General features: G+C 38.0%; 1 protein-coding gene across 3 annotated transcripts in view; it reads right to left on the bottom strand.

Moving 5' to 3' along the window:
- cadm2a (cell adhesion molecule 2a) overlaps window positions 1–15,683 on the bottom strand; it is a 227,846-nt gene extending 212,163 nt beyond the window's left edge. For 2 of the 3 annotated variants that reach the window (XM_007556010.2, XM_007556017.2), the window contains exon 1: window positions 15,170–15,683. In XM_007556010.2, the coding sequence (XP_007556072.1) occupies window positions 15,170–15,230 (61 nt within the window). In that variant the 5' untranslated portion in view covers window positions 15,231–15,683. The remainder of the gene's footprint in view (window positions 1–15,169) is intronic. The other variant, XM_007556026.2, reaches the window with a different exon arrangement.
- Window positions 15,684–16,011: the final 328 nt, after the last annotated feature.

Raw genomic sequence — 16,011 nt, 5'->3', positions numbered from 1 at the left:
CCTTGTAAAATCAACACATTTCCAAATGAAAAAAAAAATTCTATGTTCACCAGCCACTTTAATAGGTATATACCTAGCTAGGTCTGGTTTAATCTCTATTTTGCCAGATTTGCCAGTTCCAGGTACCCCACTTCCTCTTTTACACCATACCCCAAAGATGCCACACTGCATTATCATCTGATGACTGTGGAAGCCATTAGAGTACCATGAAGTGATTTTCATGAAAGCAGCTTTAGATGGTTTGGTTAACTTGTCAATTAGGACATAGGAAGACGGGTCATTGTGTTTATGAAAAAATATAGACTTGGTCAAGAACAAGGTTGTCACTTAAAACAATGCCCAAATGCAAGAAGGACACAATGCACTAAGAAAATGTCTCCCACACCATAACAGCACCAGCAGCCTGAAATGTTGATAGAAGGCAGAATATATCAATGCCTTTATGTTGTTTATTCCACATTCTGACCCTGCCAGGTGAAATCAAGATTTGTAGGGCCAGGCAAGGATTTTCACAATCTGTTGTCCTATTTTGCTGAGTCTGTGTAGCCTCGGTTTCCTGTTATTAGCCCACATGACTGACACTTGGTGTAGTTTTCTGCTGCTGTAGCCCATGTGTCTCATCTCTTGACAGTTTCATGTTCTGAGATGGTTTTTATATCAAAATGTTGTTTGACCTACTCTTGCCTCACCTCAAACTTGTATGTTATTTGAACTTTGATATTAAGGCATTTTTACAAATACCGCTGCTCATTGGACATTTAATCTTTATTAGACACTAGATCTTGGCACCATCAACCAGGCCAAATTCAAAGTAACTTAAATTCCCTTTCCTTCCCATTGTGATTGTCGCCTTAACCACATCTAGACATCGAAAGACTTTTTGTGTTAATAAGTAATTGAACAGGTATCACTAATAAGGTGACTGGTAAATACATATATGTACATCTCAGGCTCAGTAATGTTTATTTATTTATTTAAGATTTTTTTTAACGTTTGCCTTTTTTTAAGTTTGTAGTTGGTGTTTAGATTTTGCTAATAACGTCTTCCAATAACACGCAATTATCTAGTCATATTGTCAAATTTCACTTTTAATGGGAAACGGAGCATGGGCACAAGTACATTAAAATACATAGTCAAATTTTGCTCTATTCATATTTTCAGGCTATGATCTGTCTAGCCTCCTAGACCAATAGATGACTCGATGTTAATGCCATGGCTGTTCTAATTGCCTAATGTCCTGAAAAACTGAATGCATTTCTAAGTATTAGCTAGTGAGTCCCATGAATGACCAGTGTCCTCTGTGTTAAAATTATAAAGTCAGATCAGCTTGGAGAGATTTCTAAATCACGAGAATGATAGAGGTTACTGTGCTTATTGGCACTGTCAATGCATAAGAAGATTTCCTTCATCTTTCCACTTTTAGATTTTTCTCTCTTTTTTGACCTTGTGGCTTCATTTTTATCCTGAAATACACAGTTGACTGTTAGATCTGATAGAAACTTCACAAGCTATGTCTGAAGAATTTCATTACCCTTCTGTGTACTTTAGTTATGGACTCAGGAATCTCAAGGACGTCTCAAGGAAGTACAATGCACCTCAGCTCATGTGACAGAGTCTGAATACTTGTAGAAATCAAACACATTAGTGTTATTTTTCCAAAAATGATTATCTATACTCAAGAAATACCAAAACATTATGGAGAACTGAGTGTATATTGATAAATTATTATTTCATAAGACAAAAAATATAAAAGTTTTAAAAGCTGAAGACTATAAAATCACACACTACATTGAAATGTCAAAAACTAAAAATAAATGACTGCTGCCAAATGCCAGAGCATACAGCCAAGGTCACAACTGAAATCCAATTCATCAAAACTAATCCAACTGAATTTACTTTCCAGGTGGACCAAAGATTAACTTTCAAAATTATAAAATGCCCTTGTAGTGATGCTCTGAATCGAAATGTTATAGCTATGTGGGCATAAAAACACAGCACAAGGCCTATAAACCTGCACTCATAAGAAAAACTATTTCAAGAACTGAAAGAGTACTTTCAGAAATTGAGAGTCCTTATTATAAGGAAAGTTGACGGGCTACAAATTACAACTTTGCAAAAATATTTATTGTCAACCAGTATGAAGTCTTGACTGTGAAGAAGACTGATAAACAGGGTGAATAAAAGTTCTGAGGAATACACATTGTTTACTTTGTTTAACTTAACTTTGTTTACAATTTTTAATGATAAGAGACAAGGAGGGACAGGATAAAAGTGCACAGAAAGGCTAACCAATTTTGCTTTCCAAAAAACGCATCTGCTCTACTTCTAACTTATCTTCTAGTTGTTTTTACAAAGGACAATGCCCGCTGTACCCATGCAGAGCAAAGTGAGAGAAAAGCAAATAGCTTTAAGATAGGAACTGAAATTACCAGTAATTGGAGACCATTTAAAAACATAATAACTCTGTTTCCACAGCAGGAGATTAGGAACTGGGGAATCTTTTTGATTAGAACTGAAGATGAGTTAGCCATAAAACTAGTGAGCCAAGCCCTAGCCAGATTCACACAGAGTGTCTGTGTATGTATGTGTGTGTGTGTGTGTGTGTGTGTGTGTGTGTGGGTGTGTGTGTGTGTGTGTGTATGCATCTACTTCTGTTAAATCTCTCTGCCAGAATGGAAAAATTAATAATTCTGGATGAGGCAGGATTATTAAGGTCCATTGTCGATTCAGTGGGGACCAGATGAAAATATCTTATCACACTAATTTCCTCGTAAAACAGCAGGAACAAGCAAACAGGCTTGTAAAATTTCAGAGTGTCAATGCTAAACACCAACTTACAAAAAAATTCAAATGGAGCATGAAAATATGTATTAAAATCCAGCTGGAAACATGCCACGGCATCTGTAACAAAGATGTGCATGCAGTGGCAAATTGTCACCGTTCCACTGAGTAGCAATAGTGGAAGTAAGCTTAGGGGTGTGTTCTACTTAGGATTGAGGGAATAATGTGGTGTAGCATATAATGGATTTGCAATGTGGCAAACAGAGACAGATGGTGAAGAGAGATATGTGTTTGTGTGTGCTAAGAGTTTGCACATGCACAACCCATACGCACACCTCAACACAGACACTATGAACAATTTGTGTAGAGAAGAAATCCCTTAGGCGCATTATGTATACTACCGCTCATTCACCCAAGCCAAGGGTCTCGGTTCATTTGGTTTTTAACTGTTATAAATTGTCTCACTTGACTCCATCTTCCCTTCCTTCTACAACAGGCCTGGAGCAATCTCAACATCCAGTAAGTCCAGACTAGAAACTTGGAAGCAATTCAGTTTTTCTTTCTACAACCGACCTCATCTGGGGGTTGGAATAAAGGGCAAGACTATACTATGAGTACTAAGATAAAAAAAAAGTTAATATAATCAATTACATTAAAAGAAAATTAAGGAATTTCAATAGTTAAACCACTTTTATTTATTTCAGCTATGTCTATGCTTGAACTTAAATGCGCTACATACCAATCATTAAAGTCTTGGGTTCTTCAGCTAAATTGAGAAGGCATACTGAGTAAAATACTACATCAACACCTATAGCAGCTGTTCAAAAGCTGTAATCTTATTAACTGTCATGGGTTTCTTTGACATTTTCAGATGTATTTTTGCCAAAAATCAAATAAGTCAAGTCATATTATCTAGCTTAAACCAGGCACCATCATATGACATTAGGTACATTTACATAAACATAAGTAATCAGAATAGATGGTCAATTGGAAAAAAAAAAGTGTCATATAAGCAACCCAATTGGAATATTCTGATTGGATTATGCTCTCACCAAACAAAATTGTAATCTGAACGCGAAAAGAAGTCCATGCCAGTTGTTAATTTGAACGGAGTGTTTTTGAACACTTGTTATAATCATGTTAGTTTGATCGTCACAAACTAACCAGACTCTGCATTGTGCAGCAGTGCTGTAGTTGTAGGAAACACAGAACTTTGAAGGACGTTTATTTCCTCCACCTGTCTCATCCTGTAATGCAGGAAGACCAACAGCATGTGTTGTTTGCATGTAGCTTAATTAGGGAGTGCAGTAACATCTCAGCCGTTATTAGGACCTGCTGCGGGTTCCTTCCGGGTGACAGAACAAACACATTATTGTGTTTAGCTTTATGTTCAGCACAGACAGAAGTGCAACTGTTTTTTCTTTTTTTTAGGAAAATTTTACAACTTTGCACATGTCAGTGCTTCTATTCTGAATAAACCCTGATGAATGTAAACATATGTCTTAATTGTCTTAATTTTGTGCCAATGTAAAGGTTTAACTCAGCTTTTTTTTTTTTTTTTTTTCCAACTACATATATTACAATACACTCATTTGATCAAGGAAGTTTGCCCATGTAAATACTGGTACTCTCAAATAGGTATGCTAAGAAGATTCAACTGGTTTTGTAACAATTTTTGTTGAATAAATGCAAACATTATAAGGGTACCAATTGAGCATTTGGAATATGTTTTTGTAGACCTTGAGGGGGTCATTAACTATTTAGATTTGGAACAGAGTAGACTGCACACCATATGTGTGACAGAGTAGTCCTTCTAAAACAGAACTTTTATATTACTGACTGACAAAGGCAAGATAGTTACAGGGCTGACATTTTAAACTTTCTTTATCTATATAAGTGGATAGCAAGTTGCACCAGCTGGAATTACTAACACAGCATGCCCTTGTGTGTTCCCTAAAAACTGTAGATTGATGCCTAAAGTCAAAGACTTCTTAAAGGCTTCTAACATTTTCAGACCCTATATGTTCCAAAATAGAGGCTGAAAACTCAAAAGGACAAAACAGAGCAAACTGCTTATGGTCCGTTCAGCCTTTCTGTTTTCTTACCCTCTCTTGCAGCCTCAAAGGATCACCAGACAGCTTGTCAAGAAAATGCAGATTGGTTTAAATATCTTCTTTAATTTCCATGTTTTTTGCAACTTAATTTTTAAAGATTTAATACTGACAATAGAACATTTTGATTCTTTATCCCTTACTAACAGCATCCACACCAAAAGAGTGTTGTAGTCATTATGACTTGGTACCACATAAGTACGGTGTGTTTGTTTATCAAAAAAAGATCACATTTTTCATTTTCTGAATGACTGGTGAGTGGTAAGGGCCAGTCAAGCTAAGAATTGTCCAGTTCCACTCAGCAGCACTGAGCACTTCTCAGTGCATACCTGTTATTTAACAGCTTCTTTTTTAGTGAGCCATGCAACACTGAAGTGTCTCATTCAAAAAGTATGTCTGTATCAGCAAACACACATTGCCTTTACCCAACATCACAAAAGAATAGAGCAGCCTATCCCGTATTGTGCTGGTGGAAAACAGACATATGCCTAAGGTTTGGCAAGGCAAGGAGGAAAACTACATTCACCCAGTAAAAAAAAATAAAAATAAAATAAAAAAAATATCACAGAATGTCTGCATTTACGACAATTAAAAAGGAGGGACAGGTAGTGACACAACAAGGCCAATTTGTTTTGTCCTCTGGACACCCAGTTTCTACAATTTTCAAAACAAAGAATGGCTGTTTTGTGTGTGTGTTAATATGGGCTTACAGAGTTTCAAATGGGTGAAATTTCACACCTGGGCTTTCCAGAATTAAGGCTCAGTGCCTAGAAAAGATGTAATATCTTAAGTTTCCCACAGGTAGAAATTAATGGACCACACAAAGACTTAAATGAGTTACTGCACTCCCGCATATACCTCAGTCTCAAGGTACACAACAATAAACAGTTTGATATACCCACTACAGTAAATAAACCATTTTACTTTGAATTCAAGTCCACGTCAATGGATTCTAGTTAAACGATTTTACTAAATTAGACATATTTAGAAATTGTGCTCATGCAAAAGAGTATAATGGCTTTCAAAGATCAAATTAAGTTGTGCAGAGGGGGGTACCCTCAAGCTGTTGATTAGACAAGGGACAAGAAACTGACTTCAGGCAAATATGAGCAGAAAAAGCACATACACCCTTATGTGCACACAAATACAACCACACACACAGGCAATTAACACAAGCATGTGTCTTTGGGGAATTATATTTCAATTAGCTTTAGCTTTCCTTTGAAAGCTAAAACTACATTAGCTTTCAAATGTATATTCGCTGTTTTATATAGCGAATATAAAACAGCTTTCCTTTGAAAGCTAAAACATGTGAATACTTGTGTATTTGTGAATGCAATAAATCCCGTTTTTCAATTAGTGCAGTGCTATAACTCCGTATTTGTTACTGTATAACTGCAAATTAAGCAGTTAAGAACCAAATTAATAGTTTGGATGATATAAAGAGCTGTAGCACTGCAATGAAGCAAAACCTAAATATGTTAGTCAACCTTAGTACATGCAGATGTATTGAAAAAGTGATTTAAGCTAAAGTATAGTGGTGAGAGAAAAAATAAGATGACTTTTAACAAAGGATCTGTTAAAAGTCATGTGTGTGTTTTTCTACCACAGTTTTCCAGTTCAACTTTTCATTATTATGCTTGTACAGCGCACAGTGTCAACCGTCAGCTTCTTTTGTAATGATCGTTTATGGAGGGTGTGGATGACTGTCTGCTGGACAGCTGTCAAGTCTGCAGTCTTTTGCACAAGTGTGTCGGTCATAAGACATTTATGAGTTTTTGTTTTTTTGTTTTTTTCTGTGAAACTCAGTTTGGTGATTTAATAAATATAAAATCAGTGTAATTTTCTTCTCCTTCTTCAACCTTTATTTAACCAGGGTAAAACTCCTTGAGATCAAAGATCCATTTTATAAATGCCCTATTATTATCAAAACTAAAAATAAAAACACTCCTAAATTATAATACTGTTGTGTGTAATGAATGCATATGACAAGCTTTACTTTCATATTGAATAACAAATTTACTTCCGAATAACAAATTTACTGAAAGTCTATCAGAATTCTATTTATCGAGATAGATCTTTCATGGCACTCCTAATCTAATTTGTGTGGAATTTGGCTTAACAATTAAGTGTGACAAACACCGACAACAAAAGAAGACAGAACATTCTGCATGTGAAATGCTTTCTAAGAATTTACAAGATTTTCTCTGTGTATGCATCAATTTGCAAATCAACTTTTTTGTTGTTTTTCTTGATGCATCATGGTATTTGTTAATTAGCTTGCAGTCAAAAAATTAAACTATAGTGCATTCATAAACAGTAATTTATATGTTTTATATAACGAATGTTTGCCTGTGGACTTTTGAGAAAAGATACAATTGATCTATCTGGGTCAACAAAACACCAACAAAAACATAAAACAGTTTTTCTCTGCAGTTTTTGGCTAGTTTGTTCAACTGTCAGTATATTTCTTCTCCTTTTTACTGTAGCAACAAACAAAATATGGTTCTGTGTACAGGAACATCTATGTACATTATGCAGGCACACATCATTTTGAATGAATTCATTTCTATCAAGCAGAGACGCAAAGTCCCCAAACAATAACAGAGCTGGGGCTAAGGACCAGAGCAGGTAAAGTCACTGCTGTCCATATCTTTATTTCTGCTGGGAAAAAAAATGATTGAACATGTACGGGCCAAGTCTCCAAAGTCCAGCCTCAGGGAGCTGTATGAAAAGAAGCCTTGAGATGAAAAAGCGCAGGCCATAAAAATAACTTTGTCTGGGCAAGAGGCTGTTAAGACAAGGAACCTGGAAAATAAATTAGCTCCATTTAATAGGACATCAAATCAACCTACTTCTGATTATGAACTATTTCCAAGCATACAGTACAGTGTTTATATATGTATGCAATTATATATTTTTCAGTTTCTTCGCTCCCTCTATTGTAAATTCAAACAGTTTTCCCTCTCAGTGTTAAAGGAATACAGCCTTGTGTTTACAGAGAGTTTTAATCCAAACCTTGATTGTGTTTGTGTCTTTTTTCTCAAAGAGTGTTTGAGATTAGTGACACATGGCTTGTCAAAGACTGGAGTTTAAGATTAGCCAGTCTAATCCTTTTGGAATTCAATACTAATGCAGACATCACATATGCATGCATCTGTGCACACAGACACATTCACACCACACATAGGGACATAACCAAATGTTCTAGCACTCTTGGTTGAATGCAAGTATAAAAGGATCCCAGGATGTACACAGTGAAATACAAAACTATTTTGTCTCAAAAAGCTTCCTCAGTTGAATGTAAGTTGTTCTGCACAATCTTTAGGTAAAAAGTAAAAAATATTGCTAAATTTGACTGTGCCATGCAATAATTAAGCTTCCAGATAACTTTTATTCAGGCCTTTTTGCTTTATCTACTAATTTGGATTAGACACACTCCATTTACATGTGTCAAGATACACCAAGCAGAATACTATACTTTACCAGGTAGGCCTAATAGTTGTCTATATTGTTTTAAATAAAAGAAGTGAATTAGATCATAAAACATATCTGAAGATTATAAGTTTTCCAGGTTTTTATATTCAGGAAGGATTAAAGGAAACCATTTTGTTTTAAACTTTAATTTAGAAATCTCCCTCTCCATTATTTTCTTATGAAACTTGTGGGATGAGGGAACTGTCACTTGTCCTCATCCAGCCAAGCGACCTGTGTAATTCGTGCCTTAGAGCGTGTACACTTAGATGTGCACATACGGGTTAGCGATGCAACACAAAAGTTTGTTGCTGTCTGCTTTCGCGGAGAAGTCATCGTTCGCTGTTGTTCTTGAAATAACATGCTGGGAATATTTAACCAATATTAAACCATGCTGGGAATATTTAACCAGTATTTAATCAGCATCCTCTCACAAAGAAGCTTTTCTTTTAGTTCCATCCAAAAAGTCCTAACCTCCTAACAGGATTGTTTTCAGAATTTAGTCTTTTAGTAAAATACGTCCCCAGTTCCTGTAGTTACACTGCAAGGAGGGAGGGAGCACTACTCAAGAAAACTACCCAAATTCCTAAATAGGTTCCTGAAGTGTAAACACACCTTATGGGATACAAATATCTTTTACAAGATGTGGTAGTAATTATTAGCCACACATAAAACTATTTACTGCATAGTGGCACAGTTGGTTGCCTTGCAGCCAGGTCCTGGGTTTGATTCCCGGCCTGTGGTCTTTCTACATGGAGTTTGCATGTTTTGCATGTGCATGCATGGGTTCTCTCTAGGCACCCTGCAAGGATACGTGTGTTGGATGGATGGACATCAAACTATTGAGAGTCTGCAATGAACTTCTATGCTTGTCAGTGAAGAGCACATCACCTAAAATATTGCAAACTGCTCTGTATTTTGCCTTGTACACATAGGTACATGTAAAAAGTGCCATTAGCTGTTATGTTAGTTGAGCTTGTGCATTTCTCTCACCTGCTGGGTGTCTACTAAGGGTGTAAACATGCAGTCTGTTGATGACGCTGGTGCAGTAGAATCCACCTGTGGGCTTATGTTCTCACCGTTCTCTGTGGGAGGCCCATTTGATCTCTGCCTCTTGCTCTGGGCTGACTAAATAACACTGTGCCTTAAAAAATATATAACAAGCACACTTGGTGCCAAAATAAAAAAAAAAAAAATTGACATTTATTCAACCTGAATCCTCTGCAAAAAGAAATATGCTTGACATGTTGTGTGATCGTAACCAGTAGGAAGCCATTAGCTCAAGGCACCAACAGTGTATTATTCTATAATGGAATGCCGTTTGGGATAAAATAACACTCTTTTCTTGAATTTATGCCTGACAAGACAATTTTAGTGATTTGTACACTTGACATCTGCAAGAAAAAAAAACATCATTCAACCTTGACCATGTATTTCTTTGAGGAGAAATGTGGTAAAAGTTAGCAGTGCTCCTTTCAGTTCAATAGAATAATTTATTTATCGCTGAAGCGATGCATTTGTGTTCAAACATAATACTACAACCTGGGAACCTCAAGGTTATATATGAATCCTAAAACTTGGTAGAATCATGTCCTCAGCAGCTATGTACGTTCAGAGAGTCAGGATGACTCTTGAGCCAAATTTGACTCATTTACACAGATAATTCAGATTTGGAATTGTTCTCTTTACTTTTCACAAAAAAAAGCAATTAACTACAACTTCTTTTCTAGAGAGAAAAAGACTCACATTGGCTACTTTAATTACCAGTGAGGCGTTTAACATGAAAGCAGAAGAAGATACAGAGGTATAAGAAGCTACATGCCGAGGCCCATTGAAATGTTTGCCGTTCCACTCTGTTTGCAAGAGACTTTAAGCAAACAACAGGAAGACTGAATGTCTTACAGTGAGCTTGGTCTGTTCAGGCTGCTGCTTGCTTTTAAATTCTGTCTATCAGGGAGCGTTCCAGGCAACACGTGTACATTGACCCCATATGGATGGATCTGTACTTGATGGGTGTGGTTTCACTGTTGGCTTTTTGTATGTTACTACTTCGGTTAACATAAAGCAGCCTGTATTTGGGAAAAACTGGAAACCTATATAGGTATTTTTTGTAAATATTGAAAATATCAGTAAAAAACTGTGACGCACCTAAAAGCATTAAGCGTCACTTTTTTAACCCAGAATTGGCCTGAATCAAATATTTATACAAAATTAGAATGGGGTATTGTGTAAAACATAAAAAATCCCTTCTGGAGCCCATTTGTTTTCCATTGGTCCAACCCTTACAGCCCCTATATATAAACGTTGGCTACAGCTGTGTTGTGGATTATAGGTAATTTCAGGGTTAATGTAACAGATATTTTAGCAATGCTAGCCTGTATAACATTGTTAATAGTAAATATGAAATGCTAAGGATGACTTAAAATGTCAACTCTATGATTAATTTAAATTTTAAAATCACAAGTAATTACTTGTCTTTGAGGACAAATAAAGTGATCATTCTTTTCTATTCAAAATCCATTTTTTACAGAGTTAATTCTGTCAATATTTATATCCGTTAAGTACTTATTATCATCAAAATATGAAATACTGGTGCTAGACAACATTTTTTATAATTCTGATCATTTAATGCATTATTTAAGCAGGAACAATGTATTAAGTAATGCTTTTCTTATTTAAATAAAAAAGCAGATTGGGCTATTATAGACAGCTATAATAAGATTCTGCCCTGGGCAGTTATCCATGTAACCCATATCAGAAACCACCACTGACTGACACAAAGCTAACTGCTTTTGGTCCATAATGCTTCATTTCAGTTTTTCAGATACATAAATGCTTAAAACATTCCCACAGCCTTGTTTTATAATTGAACTTCTACACTCTAAACCAAAAAGTCTACAAAGAGGAAAAGAGTCTTAACCCATCATAATTGTGCATTTGGTAGCAAATCTGCCCAGCTGGACCAGCTACCTTGTGCATAAAGCAACAATGCTGCTATCATTTTTTTTTTTTTTTCTTTTTAGAGCCATTCTGCTTTGACACGAGGAGCATGTAAGCTTTGGATCCGACCACATTCCCCTCAAGCCTCCTGCTCCTCCTCCTTTCTGTTTTAACTTTTTTAACACCTGGACTAACAAAAGACTGGCTTTGATCATGGGAAATCCCTTGGCAGAGTTGCAGTGAACCCACAGTGGAACTCCACCTGTGTATGTCTGTGTGATGCACACTGAGCCAGATGAGTCCCAGTACAGCAAAGCTTTGTGGTGCATGTATAAGGTGCAGGACACATATGTGGTGTCTATGAAAACAGACAGATGCAAAGAGAGAAAGACAAAAAGAGAGAGGGGAATTGCAAGTAAGCAAGAAAGAGGGAACATCTTGTTTCTACTGTGTAATCAGTAGCTCTGCAAACATGCACAGACACACACACACACACACACACACACACACACACACCTACACACACATACAAGGCCGCTTGTTATCAGTAGCTTTCCCACGCTGCTGTGCTACAAAGCTCCACACCAGGATGGGAGGATGAAGCGAGGGAGGAATGGACGGAAGTACAGAGGGATGGAGGGTCAGCCTTCACCAGCTTAGTCTCACTGCAGGGATAAACACATCCCTCAGCGGGAGTTTGTATTTAGGCTAGCAAGATCAGAGTTCAGAACGACCGACTGCCAAGCAGGCAAAGCGACAGAAAACAGACAGAGCAGCGGCGATAAACAAGCATCCATAGAGCAAACAAGCAGTGAACATCCTTCGCTCTCTCTCACACACACACCAAACACTCTAGTTGAGAAGATTGTACATTCCTCCTCCACACCTCTGCTCCCACATTACGCTTCTATCAAACTCCTCTATTCCTGAACATTTCCCTACTTCTTTCTTCGTGTCTCTCTGCCTCCACCTCCCTTTGCTTGCTGCTCAGCCCTGAGCTCTTACGTAAGAAGTCCATTTGCATAACAGGCTGTTTTCTCTGGCTACGGCATGGGCACACGAGACACACTGGATAATATGTTAACAACTCGAGCTGTTGGTAAACAACGACCTCCATCACAACAGCTCACATTGGCGCTATATAGCAGTGCAGGTCTGTTCTACGACAGAGATTTAGTGCCTTTGGATCTCTCAACGCCAGCTGGCTCAAGGCCAAACGGGCTGAAACAGCTGTCATTTACAGAGTGCGAGGATAGGCCATGTCTTTTCCTTGATAGACCTCATTCGGAAGGAGGCTGACCTACCTGCTGTGTTGAACCTGTGCAATAATAGGTCTTGCACCAAGAGATGACTGTTCAAATCAGGCAGCCTGGTATTATCCTCTTCAGGGTAAAGACAAGAGAGGCAGAGAGACCAGCGTGATTTTGTGCGTGTTGTTATGTCTTCAATGCGGCCTCTTCAAACATAAGCTATACAAACAGAGTGCACATTTGAAGGAATGTTCGCATACATGCAGAAAATTATACACACCCATGCACTTCTAACAAGTGTATAAAGAGAGTAAAAATGAGAAGACAAGCTTGTGAACATCAATAAATACTGCAGTGGAAGCTGTTAGATACACCCTAAGATACCTAATTACATACCATTTCATTAAGTCAAGAATGGCCTCAATCATGTCGGGTTATTAAAGAAGGGGCTGATCTTTTGTCTCTTTTACACACAAACACACACATACACTTCAAAGCGGCTACAACAAATGATCAAGAGAATCAAGCACCGATGATCTCTCATATGGAGCTTCCCTTTTCTCCCATGCAGAAGAGCGGTTGAAGTCAAGACGAAGATAATTATGCCTTTCATGTTACTAAATTCATTATACAATTACTTAAATACTCAGCATGTTGATATGATTTTGGAGTAAGCGGGACATAATCTTAGGATATTATAACCCGTCATGCTACTAGGATCCATCTACTTATCTGAAGTCAAGTTGTGAAGTTAACGAGTCCAAGATCGAAAATCGACACCTTTCTTCCCATCCATATTCCCCAGGTCATTTTGCTATAGACTGCTATGAAGATCTAAAATGTATTACATGTTTCAATTACTTGTTGCTTGACAACTACAGCTTTAAAACATGGTTACCTTAATAAGACTGGTGAAGGAGCCCTCTCTGTGTTTCTAGCAAATGGAAATAATTCACATTAGCAAAATGTATACGTCTTATAAGCAAGAAAACAGTGTAGCCGACTTTTTTTTAGCCAACTGACCAACAGTCCACAGAATATGTTGTGGGGAGGGAGCCTTGTGTTACTCTATGCTCCACATGACTAAAGAAAACTTTGATTACGCCGGCAATTTCTCTGGCATCTCATGCTTTGCATAGCTGTTCGTCCATGACAGGACCCAAACTTTAATTGTTTGGTGGATAATTTGAAACCAGATCTCTCTATGCCTCTATATCTTCATATTTGGATATTTAGTGGCTAGAATCCTTTATACAAAAAATAATTCTAACACTGTTTGGTACACCATATTCTGGAACTCGGTGCTCCCTCTTCAACACTTTCAGGCCACCCAGCACTAACTTAAGGATAAAATATGGACTGTTTTAAGGCATAGCAGTGCAAAAATGTAAGTTTGTGTTCACTAACTTGTAATTTGTTACCCTATCAATCATTTATAGAGAATCAACATATATTTCTGTGAAGACCTAACAATAACATACACACTTTTTCATTCACATCCTTCTGTCTCTATTTAATCTAATCAATCACTGTTTCAGTGTGACAATAAAAGGCATTGAGCCATTTCACGAACAGCTATGCAAAGTTAAGTTAATTGTGCAGATAAGTAATAGTGACCTTGTCCCCCCTGATCTCACCCCCCTAGCCCTTCCTTCACCCCTCCTGTTTACAGTTGGATCACCTGCTGTTCTAAAAGCTGAGAGCTGTTTATAGGAAGATTTATTGAAACCAGGATATGGGAGTTCAGAATATCACTCACAATATCAGCAAATCCTCCTTAAATCCCTTTCGATCTTTAAGTCTTATATGCTCTCAAACACAGTAAACAGTAGCACAGCATGTTTAATAAGAGCTAAGTGATGCTCAGTCTGAGAGGCATATTTATTATCAGTTCTACTGGATAGACTGAAAAGGGAGCAGTCTCATGGAACTGAGTTTAGTGTGTCTCTGTGTTAGTTTGCTGTCAGCGCTTCCCAAGAAGGAAATAACATAAATCTCACTCATGAATAAGAATATATTTCAAAGGTAGCTTCTTCCTTAATCCAGGAATCCAAGCAGATAAGAGCGCGTAAAAAGGCTTCCAGTGACTCCGGGGCTCATCTAAGAGCAGCAAGTCAAAAACACCCGCGGGGTTGGAGATTTCATTGTGAGGTGTGTCTGTTTTCATTACCAGCTTGCACACAGGACATAACAGGATACCGTAGGCGCATAAAACGCCCTGTCCGGCACGTCAGTTTCCAGGGGTTCTGTTTGTTCAATTATGCACGCGTCAACATCCCGAATATGAACGGACTTCAAAACGTGACGGGACATTAGCTGTCCTCTGGCTGTGCTGCATCTCTAAGGTCTACAGACAGCATGCACAGACACACGTGTGTGTTTTCAATGAAAGAAAAAGAAAAAAAAAAAAACAGTGCGTTCCTGTGCGCGCGCACGTGCGCGCGTGTGTGTGAGAGAGAAGGCTCATCACCGGTCTGCCAGGACCCGCGTGTGGCAGCGCGCTTTGCCCCCTCTTTATCCTCCGATCACAGTTGGCCAGAAGCATACACACGCACACATGAAAACCTGATGCGCACATACACTCCACGCACTCACCACGCGCCCCAGACTCACCTTTCAGTAGAATCCCATAAATAGTGTAGAGAGTGAAAATCAAATTACTCTTGAGGTTCATCCTGCCTGTTTCTTTGTTGCTCCCGTCTTCCGCGCTAATTTCTCCACTCCGTCTCCCTCCTGGACCTCTAACCGAGACCGGACGGCTTCCTCAGCTTATCCAGGTGGACCTGCAGGAGCGTGGCTTTTGTGCGTGTCTGGGAAACGGGGTTAACACAGCCCAGTCTACAATCCCAAGGCTGTTTTGCTTGTGATATAAATTCTCGCTCCTCTAAAATAAAATAAAATAAAAAAAAAGCACTAATGTTGTCGGGGATGCACTACTGATGAGTGCGCTCAGTAAGAGGAACTATGAAATATATATATATATTTTTTTTAAAAGGAGCGTTAGACCGCAAGCGCTGATAAGAATGCTCCACTGGTAGCAGGATAAACGTTACCGTTCCTCTACATTTGTCTGCACTGGTCTTGGTCTGCCGTGGCGCACGGTCCACAGTGCTTGGAGCACGAGTGGATTGTTTGAGTTCCGCCCACACTCCTTTGACTGACGTGAAAAATAAACCAATGGTGATGGGGATTAGGCAGGAGTTGGTGGAGGGTAGGTGGAAATGGAGGAGCGGCTCAATTCAGACGCTGTAAAAGATATCACTTTGCAAACAAACAAAAAAAAAAGAAAAAAAAAAAATTTTGAGTTAAACGATAAAATAGATAAATGAAAAAAAGTTTATTTGATTTTCGAGAATAAAATGCCACGAGTCCACGTCTCCGTTGAATTCGAATATCGATTCAGCATGGGTGTAAAACAATAACGTAATTATCTGTATCAAACCTTAAAATACTTA

The sequence above is a fragment of the Poecilia formosa genome, unplaced genomic scaffold, assembly GCF_000485575.1.
Source record: "Poecilia formosa unplaced genomic scaffold, Poecilia_formosa-5.1.2 Scaffold3, whole genome shotgun sequence".
NCBI classification, from domain to species: domain Eukaryota; kingdom Metazoa; phylum Chordata; class Actinopteri; order Cyprinodontiformes; family Poeciliidae; genus Poecilia; species Poecilia formosa.
The sequence above is the reverse complement of the archived record's forward strand: the minus strand, read 5'-3'. Positions and strand labels throughout refer to the sequence as shown.